The 16,980-nt window shown below is 42.1% G+C and overlaps 1 protein-coding gene across 3 annotated transcripts in view; it reads left to right on the top strand.

The window, feature by feature from the left end:
- hcn1 (hyperpolarization activated cyclic nucleotide-gated potassium channel 1) overlaps nt 1-16,980 on the top strand; it is a gene marked incomplete at its 5' end in the record, with an annotated part of 148,940 nt that overhangs the window by 48,340 nt on the left and 83,620 nt on the right. For all 3 annotated transcript variants that reach the window (XM_079524950.1, XM_079524949.1, XM_079524948.1), the window contains one exon: nt 6,661-7,084. In XM_079524950.1, the coding sequence (XP_079381076.1) occupies nt 6,680-7,084 (405 nt within the window). The remainder of the gene's footprint in view (nt 1-6,660; nt 7,085-16,980) is intronic.

Here is a 16,980-nt window from a genome sequence, read left to right as displayed (position 1 = left end):
CCCATCACACAACACATTCCAGAGGAATCCCTCGTCCCTCTGCTCTATACAGGGAGGGACCCATGTGCTCGACCTGCAGTGATATAGGCTTGTGGCTAGAGAGTGATACATATATACCCATGTCTTAACCCAGGCTTAACTTAAGCATGCAATTTATATTGTTACGTGAGTAGTATAGGCAGGGAGGGTACATGGTGGTTCCCTTTATTTTGCAATGTGTCGTGTTCCTCTTCTGAAGGGTATGACTCTTTGTAGTGTTTGTAAAGAAGTTCAGCACCGTTGCTTCACTGTATCATTATAAAACATTAATTTATTTTGTGTTCAGTATACCTTTTTCTTCGGTCGAGGCAAATGCTTCCACCGATGGTTTCTGTACCAAACCAACCATGCAGGCTATCCGATCTTCTAATGAACAACCCTTATGTAACATCAGTCCATGAATGACACCACCGTCCACGTGTGCTTTGTATGAGCGTTTGAAACTCAATAGCCAATATATTCTTTGTAAACAGTGGCTACTTAAAGATTCATGACAGGTTAGTAATATGCATTATTCATAGATATTTCAAAAAGGGCCCATTGCAAGCATGGACTGTCATGGCTTATTTTTTACTTTTTAGTTCAATGTTTGTTTTAAAAACGCCATTGACAATGAAGGGAAGATTTACGCCATATTGTCCATCGTTACGTCATATTGTCTCTTTATTGTTAATGGCATTTAATGTTTGTGTTGGCACCATTTGTTTTATATCACCATTACATCACCTAATAAACATGAGTTAGACTTTAATATATTAGCGCCCCTCACTTCACACGGGTGTGATGTTTTTATTTTGTTTGTTTGTTTGTTTGTTTGTTTGTTAAGAAGAAGCTTTGGTCTTAGTGCAAAAGTCTTTCATTGTGGTTTTCTTTTGTCAGGCTATCATAGGAATGACATGGATGGGTCCTGCAGGCTATTGCCAGGTGTCAAATGATGAAGGATAAAATGCCTCATTGGTTATGTCACAAACTATAGTTTGTCTGACTGTGACTAAGATTTGGTCATTGCTAAGCCAGTATCACAGAAACCCTAGACTAGAGTACAGACACTTCTACAGTAGATAACCTTTGGGCATTATCTATTCCTCCTATCATTCTTCAAAATATACATGCTATACAAGCTTTTTGATTCATTACTGTACCACACTGTCTGTAGTCTACTTCTCTGCTAGCCTCGGAGACCGCAGGCGTCTCCTTTTCACTCCTCCACCCCACTCAGTTGTGTTGAACCCCAGTTTTCGCGTCAAATTATTAACTGGTGTTTTTTGTTTTGTTTTTGAACAGCACCAATTTGTGCTGGAACCACAACAACTGGAGCAATAGTGTAGGTCCGCCCGACTCCGAGACATCCACCACTTGAGTTTCTATACGTGCAGCTGCTGCTGGTCAAAATATTCTCCTTGTCTTCCACACTTTTATAGTTACATTTTGATTTAAGCTACGATTGCACCATTTTAACTGCGCTGTTTATTAGCATCTTGCGTTGCCACCGTTTAGTTTGTTGTCATCCGTGAACGCATCGTTGGCAGTGCTTGGCACCAAGCCAACAACAAAATCCCCCCCCCCCCCCCCCCCCCACCTTTTTCATTTCCGGGAAGATTTCTCGTACCACTAGAGAGAGGGGTTCCCTAACTTGTCTCATATCCGAGAAGGTATACGCGTACCACAGGTTGAGAATCACTGAACTACAGCATAGATTGGGCCTGAAATATTGTAAGTTTTGACCCATTCAAATGCTACCAATTTTGACACAGAAAAAAATCTACTATTTGATATTTACATTTATTTTTTAACTGTTGCAAAGTGTTAATACTTCACTATATAATTCTTGCAATTTTAAAGCCTTTCAGTTCTTGCCACCTTATTGTTGATAATAAGCACACCTTGCTGCAATGTATCCTTAACGCTAAACTGTAAACTGCTACAGAGACTATCTAGTTATTATGGTCTATGTAAAACCACAGAATGAAAGTGTCATGTCTAAAGTCTGGTAGAGAAGTCTGTTGCAGAATACAATAACCTTGTAACACTGCATTTGGAGGGAAATATCTGTTGATGTTTGTATTCCATGTTGTAATCACTTTTGGTGGCATCATGTTGAGGTTGTCCAGACATCACCAAGAAGATAGTGCTCATATTAGAATTATACATTTCATGTTTTGGATCTGAACTTGGATGTAGTGTACTGTTCTTGTACTTAATAATTCACAGTAGATATGGAGCTAGACATGGACCTGGACTTTGGCCCAAATCTGCACCTGGATGTACTGTTGAATCTGGAGATGGTTTTGGGTGCACTAACTGTTTATTGTTGGCACTGGACCCACGTATGTAGGTGCACTGTTGGAGCTGGCAGTGGGTTCATGATATGATGATCTAGCTCGAATATGATCTGGTTTCTCTATTGGAGGTAGACTTGTACTTTCTTCATGCAGTACATACAGTCAGTAGTTATTTAATTAGTTCCATTTTAGTACAGTTTTCAATATTTTATTGAACCTTTTATTTAACCAGTAAAAACCAAATTGAGACTAAAGTCTTGGCCAAGAGAAGAGGCAAAAGGATCCTTAAAAGTGTGCAAACTGTCACACAATTGGCTACAGTGTGAAGCACAATACCCATCTGACTTGAGTGAGGCAGAATATGTCCCTCTACACACAGAACCAAATGCAAGTCTTGATGTCACACATGGGATTTGCTGCTCGATAGTAAATTATATGAGCTGAGAACATGGTTTTATTCAGTACCCCATAAATATTGTATTATTAAGAGTGGGTATATAAAAATATTATGAGGTGTAGTGTGTTTTATACTTTTATGTAACATTCAGCGATTTACACAAAGTCGTTACGGGGCATATCAGAAACACATAGTGCCCTCCGATGTCTGATGGTTTAAAAATACCTATGGTAGATATTCTTAACCAGCAAGATGACCGTCGTTTAGCTGAAGTGCAGACAATTATCTGACACATGATCTTTGGATATTTATAAAGCCAAGGCCCCTGCTTCATTTATTCAAACAGATCCATTACCAGGTGGCCAGTCTGCTAGGCAGAGCGGCAGCCAGTCAGCCATTCCACTTCAGTCTCTGCAGCCATAGCAGCAGACAGACAGCCAGGCAGTGTAGCGGCAGGCAGCAGGGATGGCGTCAGTGGAGAGTTTTCAGCATGAGATAGGATTCTTGAAAGCATCTATTTTCATTCATGGATGCCACGGCCCTTATCAGTTGCCAGGACACTTTGTGAAAAGAGAGGGGTGTCCGTGAATCACTTTTGGCTCTGTTCATCATTCCAAGACAGAGGGCACTGACACAAACATGTAATGTATGCTTTGGCAAAAAAGGTGTCATACAAAAAGGATGTTTTGTTGAGAACCATATTGAACACCAGGGCATTAGGCTTATGACAGAGCAAGCCATCCCGCCCTTGTAGGCAAGTGAGGGATCATGGAGGACCAAAGCCCCTCGCGTGACAACAAACCTCATACTAAAAGCTTTACTTCATCTTATGGCCGTGTGACTTGCCAAAAAGCAGTTATTTTTTACAGCCTAGTATAAATGAGTCTTAGCAGAATCCCAAATAAATCCAGTGAGTGGTAACACTGTAATATTTCCCTCTTTGAATCATACATCACTTCTGCCCACGCCCCACGTTGAGCCTTAAGGATTGTGAACCCACGCCACTTCACAAGGTTCTAGCCTGGAAACCAGACGGATCTGCCACAGGAAAATAAATCCCTGTGGAGATTGGTCTGGCACTCCTCAGTTTGAAGTACATTTCGCTCACCCCAGAGTTGTGGGTGACCAATCAGAGACCATTATTCAGAGTGAGTCTTTTTTGCTGTGACGTTGGAATCCGTTTGTAACCGCCACCAAAGTTCCAGACTAATATCTATGCAGTGATATTAGTCTGCCATGCCAGGCTAACAAAGTTCAGTCTTCAATTGTGTTTCTGCTAAATCGAATGACAGGAAACATTTATAAGAAATTGGATTATTTATAGCAGGATAATGGCGTCTGATGTAGCACAAGAGATAAATGAAGCGCCATTGAACAATAGCAGAGCAGTTGAAGAGGACTGTGGTAATTATTTCATCTTATCTAGTAAGATACTGTACAGTAATCAAATCATGAACATAACCAAAATGATTTCTAAAATGTAAAGACCAGAAATATCCACCCTATTTTCCAAACACTATAGATGGATAATTGTTGTAAACATTTTCCACTTATTATTAACCACTTATGCCCTGCCTGCATACTTCTTTGTACAATGAATAGGAATATAGCCTTTAGATCTGCTGTTGTCACTGTTTCTGACAGTCTTTTGACAATTTTCTCATGCTCAAAATAGGTTGAAAGTCCCTTTTAAAATGGCATGGAACTGTCGGTGCTTCAAAGCCATCAGACTTGAGCAGCACAGTCAGTGTGTCACTCTCTTTTCCATGAGAGAGGAGTCTGTATTGAACAAAATATGGCTTCTTCACTCTGAAATCGGAATTGTCTCTTGAAATCACATAAAAGTGTCTGCAAAGTGACAAAGTTAGAACATTTCATTTTGATTTCACATGAAAGGTGTGCACACTTATAGTAAGTTACTGTATATTAACACACATGCACATGCATGTACACATGTGATATACGTAGGGGTGGGACGATATGGGTACCTCTAACCTCACAATACGATATCTGTGGCGATATTAGGCCCTCGATAATGATATTGTCATGTATACATTTGATATATATTGTGAATCTTGCGATATTCAATATATTGCAAGAGATTTCATCAGCAATCTATCACAATATCTGTAACTGAAAATGAAAAATATAACCATAAAATTCAAAAATCTGGAATTATTCCTAAATCTTACAAGGTTTTGAATCTTGCCTTCTCCAAACAGTAAAACACTGACTGCAACTGTGCAACTTGTCCACAACTTGTCTGTCCACAACAATGGGTAGCACAGTACTAACTAATCAATATCACGATATTGGGAGGACCTGGACGATACAATATATCGCGGGAGGAAGTATTGTGATATATCGCGATATCGATATACAGTATTAGCACACCCCTAGCCTGAGCTAATGTGTTGTCTAGAGGGGCGGGTTGCGGCAGAGATTTGCGCACACCCTGTCATCCCCGGCTCCTCCCACAAATTTTACGGGGGCCGGTTTCGAATTGCAGCCGTCCGTAGGTGCCCTTTGAGAGCGGTTTTGAAGGAGTCAAGGGATTTGCATGTCTTAATGACTGTTGGTAGGGCGTTCCACATTTTGGTGGCATAGGAGCGAAATTAATTTAGAACCTTGTTAGTGCCGAATCTGGGTTGCACATGGTTTGTTACTTTGCATAAAGTTCCATCTTGAATGATCCAGGTAGCTCCAGGTGTAGCTTTTCAGCAATCAAGTGATTATTACCACTGGCAGCTTTGCAGTTAGTTCAGCCACAGTGAAAGGAGGCAGCTTCAGTTTGATGTCCACGTCTGTGTGCCCTTGAGAAGCAAAGTTTGTAAGTAAATATGTTCAAGTCTGTTTAGTTAAATGTATAGTGACTTTGGGGAACATAATGTACGTTTATTTACTGGTTTCTGAAAAGGGTATTGTTAAGAGAGGGTCGCGGCAGAGATTTGCGCACGCCCTGATTGGATCTCACCGATCTGTCCGTCATTTATTTTAAAACTTTACTTACTTTGTCGAATTCTGATTATTATTACAAAACATACCTACATTAACCGCACTTAAACCTTATATATACATTTTGTCCTTGGTCTCCTCCCAGTGGGAGGGGTCTCCCCCTTCCAGGGCTCTATATACCATGTCCGCATCTATACATGTCCGCAAAATTTCTCGTATGGGCGTTTCACCAGGCTGAATGAAAATGCCTAAAAGATATCATTCAATAAAAAATTGTTCAATATCTACTCAAAGTAGGGGTTAGGACAGGTCCTTAAGTTACCAGTATCATCGCTATCAAAATACTCTTTTTACAAATTGGTTAGCTTGGCGATTCTGGACAACTGAGTGAATATCCGAAACTAGTCGACGGCGGGCACCGCACTCCCTCGAGTCCATGCCACTGCTCGGGGGCCGAGTTTGAAGTCGGTCCGGTCCGTATATGCCCTTTTGATCATCCAAAAAATGAATTGTGGGATGTCGCATTTGTAATGACTTATGTTGTTGATGATGATCAAAATAAACGAAACTAAATATACCAGACAGTGGCCTTGTGGTTAGAGTGTCCGCCCTGAAACTGGGAGGTCGGGGTTCGATCCCCGGCCGGGTCATACCAAAGACTGTAAAAAAGGGACCCAATGCCTCCCTGCTTGGCACTCAGCATCAATGGGTCGGCGCACGCTGCGGCTCACCGTTCCAAGAGATGGGTCAAATGCGGAGAACAAATTTCACTGCGGTAACGTCTGTGACTAATCGTACGACTTTGACTTTGACTTTGATACACATGACATGACCGTGGGCAATTTAATATAGGACAGGATAGGATACGATGAGAAAAGTGTCATATAATTCTATTCTCTGAATCCTACACACCGTTGCATGCTGATCATGTTTGGTTGCTTACATTGTTTGTATATTTACATATTGATGTATGTAATTGCTCTGCAGGTTCTACTGGGACTTGGTAATGCTCGTCATGATGATGGGGAATCTAATCATCATTCCTGTGGGAATAACCTTCTTCTCGGAGCAGACCACCACCACCTGGCTGATCTTCAACGTGGCCTCGGACACCATCTTCCTGGTGGACCTGGTCATGAACTTCAGGACGGGCATCGTGAACGAGGAGAGCTCCGAGATCATCCTCGACCCCAAGGTCATCAAGATGAACTACCTGAAGAGCTGGTTCGTCGTGGACTTCCTCTCCTCCATTCCGGTGGATTATATCTTTCTAATAGTGGAGAAAGGCTTCGACTCGGAGGTGTACAAGACGGCCCGTGCGCTGCGCATCGTGCGCTTCACCAAGATCCTCAGTCTTCTGCGTCTGTTGAGACTCTCCCGACTCATCAGATACATACATCAGTGGGAGGAGGTGTGTATACCTATGTGCATATGGGTGTAGACGGAGGTTGTATATACTGTATACAGTACTTATGGGTGTAGACGGAGGTTGTATATACACAGTACTTATGGGTGTAGACGGAGGTTGTATATATACAGTACTTATGGGTGTAGACGGAGGTTGTATATATACAGTACTTATGGGTGTAGACGGAGGTTGTATATATACAGTACTTATGGGTGTAGACGGAGGTTGTATATATACAGTACTTATGGGTGGAGACGGAGGTTGTATATATACAGTACTTATGGGTGTAGACGGAGGTTGTATATATACAGTACTTATGGGTGTAGACGGAGGTTGTATATATACAGTACTTATGGGTGTAGACGGAGGTTGTATATATACAGTACTTATGGGTGTAGACGGAGGTTGTATATATACAGTACTTATGGGTGGAGAGAGGGAGAGAGAGAGAGAGAGAGAGAGAGAGAGTTTTAACAACTTCTTTATTCTTGAAATTGTTTATATTCTTTAAAAAACAGTTACAAATTAAAATAGGACCTCACCCCTATTATTTTTAGAGCAATTAATTTACAAAAGTGACTCCCTCATAATTTACAGAAAAAAAGCACACCTTCATATAGTCCCAAACACCCTTAAAAACCTCCAATTCATTAATTTTTTCACAACATTGGAGAGAGAGAGAGAGAGATATCTCTGTTGGGTGGAGTTTGTGTGTTTGCATGTTTACAGTCGAGCTGTGATTTAACCTTGAAAATGTCATATCGTGCCTTGATAGAATAACAACAAACAGGAACTGTCAATGAGCAAATTGGTTGTTAATGTAGGCCTACTGTAATAATAATGTCACTTTTGCTCAGTGATGGCTGAAATTCCTATTTCTTTCTTGAATACAATGATATGACATAGGGAACACCTCCAGTCCACAATCATTTTCTTGTTCTTCTAAATTCTTCAGTAAAGTAAATTAGTAATTCTGAATAATATGTCAACTGGAAACATAACTGTGAAAATGGAAAGGAATGATATCGAGAAGAATTATATGTTCTTATGGGGAGCCTTTATTCAGACTGGGGTAGATCTGTTGGATGCTTCATCTTTGTGTGGCTATATACAACAAATAAGTTATGGCTCGCTGAACACAGCTCAGAATGATTCATCATTCCCCTCCCTGAGTCACACCACTTAACCTGACTGCCGTTTGGCTTCTGTTTCCCTCTAGCATTTCCGTTACATTATGGCTCATAATGATCACACAATGCCTCACACTGTGAGGGAATTGTTTTATTTTAATCCATAATCATTCAAAGGAAACATGTATCACTTGAAATCGTTAAGTGTGCGTGACAGGGCTTGTGCATTACAAAGGTCAGATGCTAAATTAAAATCTTTAGCCAGAAATTATGTAAAAAAAAAAAAAGAAAACAACATGGCTATTTGACCTGCATGCCTGCAAACATTTATGCCAAATAAGCAAACATTCTATCTCAGTCTCACCTGATTAGCTTAGTATTAGTGGTTCTCTTCTATTAATAATTGTGCACTAAACTATATGGTTTTGCTTGTTTGTCTTATTCAAATTAATATTAAAAACTCACTCAGGCCAGGTAAAAACAAATGACGCAATCAACTGCTTGTCTTGGTGGCTGATGTATATTGGAAATTTGCTGGATTGATTGAAATAACATTTCAAACCCAAGTGTTAATTTTACTGTTGAAACGGTTTCCTCCCATCCTGCGTGCCTGTGCTACGTCCTCGGGCTCCATGCCAGCCCCTCCCTTTCCCGTTGTGAGATCTATGGCTTTGTTTCATTGGTTGTCGAAGTAAAACGCTCTCTGGAGTTGTTGTCAGGGCTCACAGGCTGCAGCGCTTGCAGGACATCTCTTTGCACTGTATTTGTTTACTTACTTGCAAGGGCGCACGCATTCGCGCGTGCACGAGTGCACGCACACATGCACGCATGCAAGCACGCACACATGCATTCATGCATTTCCACCCTAAAACATGATCATCAGGTATAAGGAGGAAGATTTTTTTCAAAAAAGTGTACAGGGGGAGGGGGGGGGGGGGAAGTGCTCGCGCTCAAATACGGAGCATGTCAAACAAAGCACTGCGCCTCTCCAATATGACACAGTGTATGTATCATCTATATCAAACATAAAAATGTAATAGTAAATACTAAATACTAAACAGTGAAGGCACACACGCAAGTGTGCGTCGCATACTTGTACAGAGACCAGAAAAGAGAACACAACAGGAGAGGGGGCATAATTGGCAGTTTGGCACACAGCGCAGCAGCAGCATGGCGCAGCACAGCGGCCCGAGAACACAATACAAAATATAACATTAACACTAGTGGCAGTACAGCAGCCCGACCTTCAGAACACAATAGAAGACATAGGTCTACAGCAGCCAGCAGCAGTTTGGCACATCATCAGAAAACAATCTGCTATTACCTTCCACGTTCACGACGTGAACCTTCTCCTCCTCCTCCTCCTCCAACAACTCGATAACGTTCTCATGTTAGTTTGTTACTTATTTTCTGAGCCATGCAAATAAACAACAACCCGCACGGACCGGAAACGGAGAGATTCATGCGTCCCGCGCGTAAAGCTAACATGACAGTCATTGCGTCAGCGCGGATGTAGCCTCGGAAACCCATACGTTTTATTTCCAGCACAGAGGTGGAGGGGATATAGTTTAAGGATAAAGTTTTGGCCTGGGCCATGGCTCAGTGGTCCAGGCACCTTGGCTGGTAATCCAGTCTGGCAGTGTGCCGCGGGTTCGACTCCCGATCCCGACCTTTACCTTACTTTACTGCATGTCTTCCCCCCCATCTCTCTCCCCATTTCCTGTCAGCCTACTGTCTGTCCCTCATAAAGTTTGTGCGCTTCTATCTGTTACTTCTCTGACACGCAGTTCAAATTCAGCCAGTCAATAGTGGGACACCGCTGAGAGCCACGCACAGCTGCATTTAGGTTCTTAATTAAGAGCGCGTTCTGAATGCAATGCAAACTAATAGGCGAGTGCGCTCCGGTGCGGTATGCAAAGAGAAAGAATGACTTCTGTCCGTGACAATAATAAATCCTACTGTTTGAATTCTGTACACACACACACATACAGCAAAAAATATGATATGGGGAAAACAATTGAAAATATATATTTTTTAAAATCTTTTTTTTTTTTTGACTTTCGACTTTCGATCTGAATCGACTTGTGTTAATGAAATCGATGCATTGATTTTTTAAATGAATGTCCTAGTGGGTGGTGGTGGGTGCATGGTGATCCACCTGAACTGAAGCCGCACCCACAGCTGTTGTTGTATGATAAAGGGGGAGGGGTTAGTGGAGGGGATGATAGTGTGATGTCATCACTGTTTTTTCATTGGCACGTTTGACTGTCAAGGTTTCAGCCTCCAGGAAGAAACCCTAAATACATAGGGAAGACGTCACATCATTGCACATAACAACCACACCAAGGGGTCTAATGAAGTTCTGTCACCTCATAAACACATGAAAAACTGGATAAAATACAAAAATCACGGCACTCCATATTTAAACTGTGTATACTGTATATAGACCATCATTTCCTTGGTGGCTTTGTCTTGACATGTGTATGTGGAGAGTTGAACGTACTGTACATTTCACACATGAGGTGGTACATCTTGCCCAGCTGTGGTGGTGGTGGTGGTGGGAGGGATGAGATGATGATGGCGTGGAGCCGGTGAGAAACGATGTTACTGGAAATACGTGGCAGGCAGGCAGACAGGCAGACAGCAGATACCCAAGGGCACTGTTTCCAGTCGTGGAAAGTAACTAAGTACATTTACTTAAATACTTATTAAATACTTATAGTTATTTGTACTTTACTTGAGTATTTCCAATTTCCAATACTTTCACTTCTACTCCACTACATTTCAGGTCAAACAATGTGTACTTTTACTCCCCTACATTTATTTGAACACTTTTGTTAGGCTACTAGTAGTTTGGAGATTTTAATTTTGATTAGAAAACATACAGTAACCACTTCAGCCTATTCATTTCAGCCATTTGTGATGCCAAAATACCCAGGAAAGTGTTTCTTGTGTCCTAAACATCATTACAATGAGCTCTGGTTGCAAAAGGGGTGACGTGGCCCTTTAAGGAACCAAATGGATCCGTCACTCCGAAAATGGACTCGTTTCCATTTGTTATCCCACTCTCAGAGTGAGATCAAATATGTGATCACAATGGGACCTAATGCATATCAAACTGGGGGTCCTTGAAATGACAAAGGTTAAGAATCACTGCCTTAAGGCATGCAGCTCTCTCTCTCTCTCTCTCTCTCTCTCTATCTATCTTACTTTCTGCCATTTTGTGTTCCTTTCTCCTTCTCTCATTTTGTCACACATTTTGTGTGTGTGTGTGTGTGTGTGTGTGTGTGTGTGTGTGTGTGTGTGTGTGTGTGTGTGTGTGTGTGTGTGTGTGTGTGTGTGTGTGTGTGTGCGTGTGCGTGTAGTGTGTGTGAACCATATAAAGATGTGCTGAATAATGCAGGAAATCAGATTGATTCACATCAGAGATGAGGTGTGGGAGGGAAAGGGCACACAATGAAAAACAAATCTCCAAGCTGTCACAGAACGTTAGGCTGCAGGATTAGCACAGTAATGGAGAGGGAAATGCAGCCCCCGTCTGTCATAATGGCAAGAAGCAGTGCTGTGTCATTACTGTAGTTCAGCCTTTACAGACAGACAGACAGACAGACAGACAGACAGACAGACAGACAGACAGACAGACAGACAGACAGACAGACAGACATTCAATCACAGTCACACTAAAGCTTGATTTATGCTTTTGCATAAAAATAACGACACGCGCATCAAAAAAATATTACTCTCTTTTTTTTATGGCTATTTGCCGCCGACGCTAAAACTCATCAAGCCCTTTTGGTGTTTTAACTAAGCATTATGTTATACTTTAGCTATTGCAAAATAGCAGCTCTACAAGCTCATAGCGCGAGAGCTTGTAGGTCTGCTATTTTGGAAAAAATCGTGAAAATGCGGCACAAATCTTTGAATATATATTCTTTCAGAAGACTTTATTATGATTTACTTTATTTCGACGTCAGGCCTAAATGGGTTAATCCATTGAGACCTGGAACGCATCCATGTCACGTTAGCGTTTAACCACATTAACCATTAACCCATTTTGGGGCGGGAACCCGTTTTGGTGTTTTAAACATTGTTATAATTTAGCTATTGAAAAATAGCAGATCTACAAGCTCATAGCGCGCCACCGAGTGGCGCGCTATGAACTTGTAGGTCTGCTATTTTTGAAAAATCGTTAAAATGTGCCTCAAATCTTTCCGAAAATTGTCATGATTTAGAAACCCTTTTTTTTTTAAATTTCGACGTCAGGCCTGAATGGGTTAAGTACAGTACTTGAGTAAATGTACTTGTAGTTATTTTCCACCACTGGTATGTTATATTCATAGAGCGACAGCAGTTAGGCTGGAGAATCCTCATGGCTCACATACAGTACAGTACAGTCAGGGCCACATCTGCTTCACCACGGCCATCAGCCCTCCTGCCAGGGCCTGTGAGCCCAGCCTCATGTTGGACGTCTGCCACCAGCCAGGTTAGGTCGCAGGCAGCCTCAGAGATGGCACGGCCCATTTCTTTTGTCAGCTGTAGTATTATCGGCCTGCACCTGATGTCAGTTTAGATGTTTTAACCCATTTTGGACTGAGGTTGATTACAAAAAAGGCTTCTAAATCCTAAAATTTTTCTGAAAAACCTATGGTTCTATGTCAGTGGTGCTCAACCTTTTTCATGTCAAAGACCCCCAGAATGATCTCTATTGGGCCACGGACGCCCATCTCAAAATATGTAGTTCCAGGGACCCCCCCAGAAGCAAATATTTTAGTTCAAAATGTTCGCTCTGAAATATATATTCAATGATTTGCGCCACATTTTAATGATTTTTCAAAAATAGCAGACCTACAAGCTTGTAGATCTGCTATTTTTCAATAGCTAAATTATAACCGCCCAAAATGGGTTAATCATCACTATACGCAACAAAGTCTTATGCACACCCGTATGCTCTGAGGCGGGTGCGTAGGCAGGGCTCAATGTATTCAGAAAAATGCACATAAAGTGCACAAAGACCCGCACACCGTCTGCACTTGCAATACGAACTGAACTGAAGAAGGTCTTTGACTGAAACATTGCCTATAAATAAAGTTCATATTGCAAGTGCAGGCGGTGTGCGGGTCTTTGTGCACTTTATGTGCATTTTTCTGAATCATCACTATACCAATTATTGTGCGAGAAATCTTACATTAATGAGATTAATGATGATTTCTAGCCTATTGAATGTGTCCCACCCAAGTAAAATCATTGAATAGACTTAAAAAAAACTATCCCCCCCCCCCCACGCACGCACGCACGCACACATGCACACACGCGCACACACACACACACAATAACATCAACACACACATACAAAAGAAAACGGATATAGTGCTTTTGAGTTGTATATATTTCTAGGTCAGTAGCTCGCAGTACAATATAATGTCAATAATGGATTAAAGGCAACTGATCCATTTCATTAGCGTGTAATAAGTGGATTTTAAGGATTGTTCCAGTGGTTAAGCCACAATGGACTGATTCATGACTGGGCAGGTAAATTGATCTTTAAGGGGGAAAATGTGAGCCAACTGACCTGGCTATCAGTTCACTGGGTAAGAACAGAAGAGGAGAGTTTAACCGCAGCACATTAAGGTATACGGTATCTGGTCTGTGACGCCTCCGTTGTTTCATTCTGACAGCAACCCCATTTTGTAGTCGGTTCAAAACAAGTGATCAGATACGGTCAGGCTGTCTGCGTGGAATGTTGTCTACGTCTTCTGTCTGCGCGAATCGTCTACTCGACTGTATGTCTTCTGTGCTTGTGTGATGCTGCAGGCTGTGTGCGTGAATTGTGTATGTCTTCTGTGCCTAATTTGACGCTACAGGCATGTGAATTGTCTCTCTCCATTGATCGTCCTCCTTCACACTGGTCAAGGTTATTTTGCTCAACATCAAAATGGATGCACCAAATTAAAGGCACCCAGGCTCTGCAAATTAAACGCATGTTGGCGATCGTTTAAGCCGAGAACATGATGCATGGATGGATGGATGGATGGATGGATGGATGGATAGAAAAATGTAAGTAGGTAGTTTAGTAGACAGACAGACAGGCAGACAGGCATCCTCATGGGGAAATTCAGGTGTCATGACTAGAGAGATACAACTACGGTTACAAAATAAATAAATATATTTTAAATTCAGCAATATGTTTCAGCATAATGTAACTGACTGTTAATAAATATAACTATAGGTACAAGACGCGTATAATGTACACTCGGTAGCCTATACAGTCCAGTGTCAGCCACCTACACAGTGGGTATTGTATACAGTACAGTCACTCAACAGTGAATATAATGAGCTATAAAAAGCTGAAGCTCAAAGCAGCAGTTGTCCTATGCATCTGTTCGTGAACAGATCCATGTGCAAATGTGCCAGGTCAAGTAGGAGTCATTAAACCAAGACCACAACAGAATGCATGGGGGGGCTTGGCTGTAGAACTTGAACGACTTGGAACTTAGAAGCAATTGATCAACATTGTAAATATGACCCACAACAACATATTGTATTCTATTATGTGCAATTACTTTATTCAACAAGAATCTGTATGATGGAATACCAAGGGTGAGCCAGAAAATGGCAGCCCTGCAGGAGAATGAGACTAGCAGGACACTGCCAAAGACATGAGCTGCCAACCAGCAAACTAGTGCATGTGGGAACCAACACACGTGCACCGGTCGCGAGGACGTCCCACATTAACATATGTGGATGTGCTCAAAGCACAGCAAAGCACCAACGAACTGTCCACTTTGGCCATGATGTATGGATAACCGGGATGACTGGAAGCAACGATGAGACTGAGAGACTTCCTTACTCTATTCTGAATTCCCATTTTCTATTAACCACTTTTTAACCAATTTAGATGTTTTTGTGCCATGCGGCCAAAATATCAACACCAGAGTTTAGGCACAAAGAGATACATTTTAAATTGAAAAATGTGTATTTAGTGACAGTAATGACGAGGATGCATGCAGTACATTACAGTCAGATGGAGGGTTTAGAGTTGCAGTGAGCAACACAGGGGGCATGTCCAGGTCACTGTGTTTACCAGACCAGCTGAGACGAGCTTCAGTGCCAAAGTGGAGATTAGCTTGTACAGAGTGCCTAGCTCCACCTGGAGAGTGAGTGAGTGAGTGAGTGAGTGAGTGAGTGAGTGAGTGAGTGCGTCTTTATTACAATGCAATATAGCATTTCCTATGGTTATGGAGTCCCCTGATGAATGCCTTTCGGTTTACATCTCCTGTAGTGTATAATTAGAACTTGAGGACACAACAGACTGAGTGATACCAATATGTGGACAAAGATTAAAGTATCAAGGTGATGTTTTCGTGTAAACCTGATTTAAACTCAGTTTAAATGTGTGTGTGAGAGAGAGAGAGAGAGAGAGAGAGAGAGAAGGCTCATTCATAGTCTGGATTTTCGGTGGTGAGGTGACCACCGCTCCTGTGGTGAGGTGACCACCGGAGCTGAAATAACGTTGAGCGGTGGTGAGTAAAAACAGAGAGAAGGGCTGGGGCAGTGGCTGTGGTTTGTGTGTGTGTGTGTGTGTGTGTGTGTGACTTGCAGACTGCAGGAGACTAAAGACCCCTGTCACACGCCTCAGCGTGACTCTGCCTGGTCTTGACATCTAGAGGAACTCTTTAGCGTCCTCAACTTGCAGCTGAGGTTTCATGTACAGGGCGTTATTTTGTAAATAATAAATGTACAAATAGTTTAACTGCTTAAACTCTAGTACCCGTTCACTGGGATCCCCCAAGGCTCTATACAGTACATTAGGTCCGCTATAGTATTTCGCTCTCTACACCGAAATCTCTTCGCTGAAAATAGCCAATCTACAACCTCACAGTCACAATGCATTGCGTTGTGGTGGTTGTACATCGGCTATTTTTGGCGAATGTTCAGCCCTTAGAATAGGGACACTTGGACTCAAGTGGTAAAGAACATGCATCATACATACACGTTCATGCCATGTCAAATTGAATATTGTACTGTATAGTCTGCATTTATGCATTATACGGTGTATCATTACAGACAGTAACACTGGTTCTGGACTTGAGTTATATGCTGGATTTAGATTTCACTTCATTAAATATGTGAAGCGAATTAAAACACTTATATTTGTCACCCGGATATGAATGTGGTGTTTAATTTGATTTTTGCAAAATAGCAGCTCAACTTATTTTGGGAATTGGGAGGGTAGTTCTTCTTTTGCTACAGACATTGAGCCATTCATTTTCTCCAAAGGATATTCTCTCTCTGTCTCTCTGTGTGTGTGCGCACGCACGCACGCACGCACGCACACACACACACACACACACACACACACACACACACACACACACACACACACACACACACGTGAGCGAGCACACACACACACACACACACACACACACACACACACACACAGTCACACACACAGTTACACACAAATTAACTAGCTTGAGATTGATGGTTTGAAGATCTCGTCTTTTTCGTTCTATGTTGTTGTCCTCTCAGTGGCAGGACATGTGCTTCTGAGGGAGGGAGAACACATTGTGCCTGGAACCGTGGTCTAGTTCAGTTCACCGGGGGGTGTTCACCCACTCTCGGCCCTTAGGGACGGCAGTGGGGGGGGGGGGGGGGGGGCTCAGCTCCCTCACACTCTGCTGACTTCAGAACGAGCAGAGTTTATCTCTTTCATCGCCAACAGATTTAACCCATTTTCTTTGCGAATCCTCGTGGCTGTCCTTCTGT

This window comes from Electrona antarctica, assembly GCF_951216825.1.
Source record: "Electrona antarctica genome assembly, chromosome: 16".
NCBI classification, from domain to species: domain Eukaryota; kingdom Metazoa; phylum Chordata; class Actinopteri; order Myctophiformes; family Myctophidae; genus Electrona; species Electrona antarctica.
This window is presented reverse-complemented; position numbering and strand designations above follow the sequence as displayed.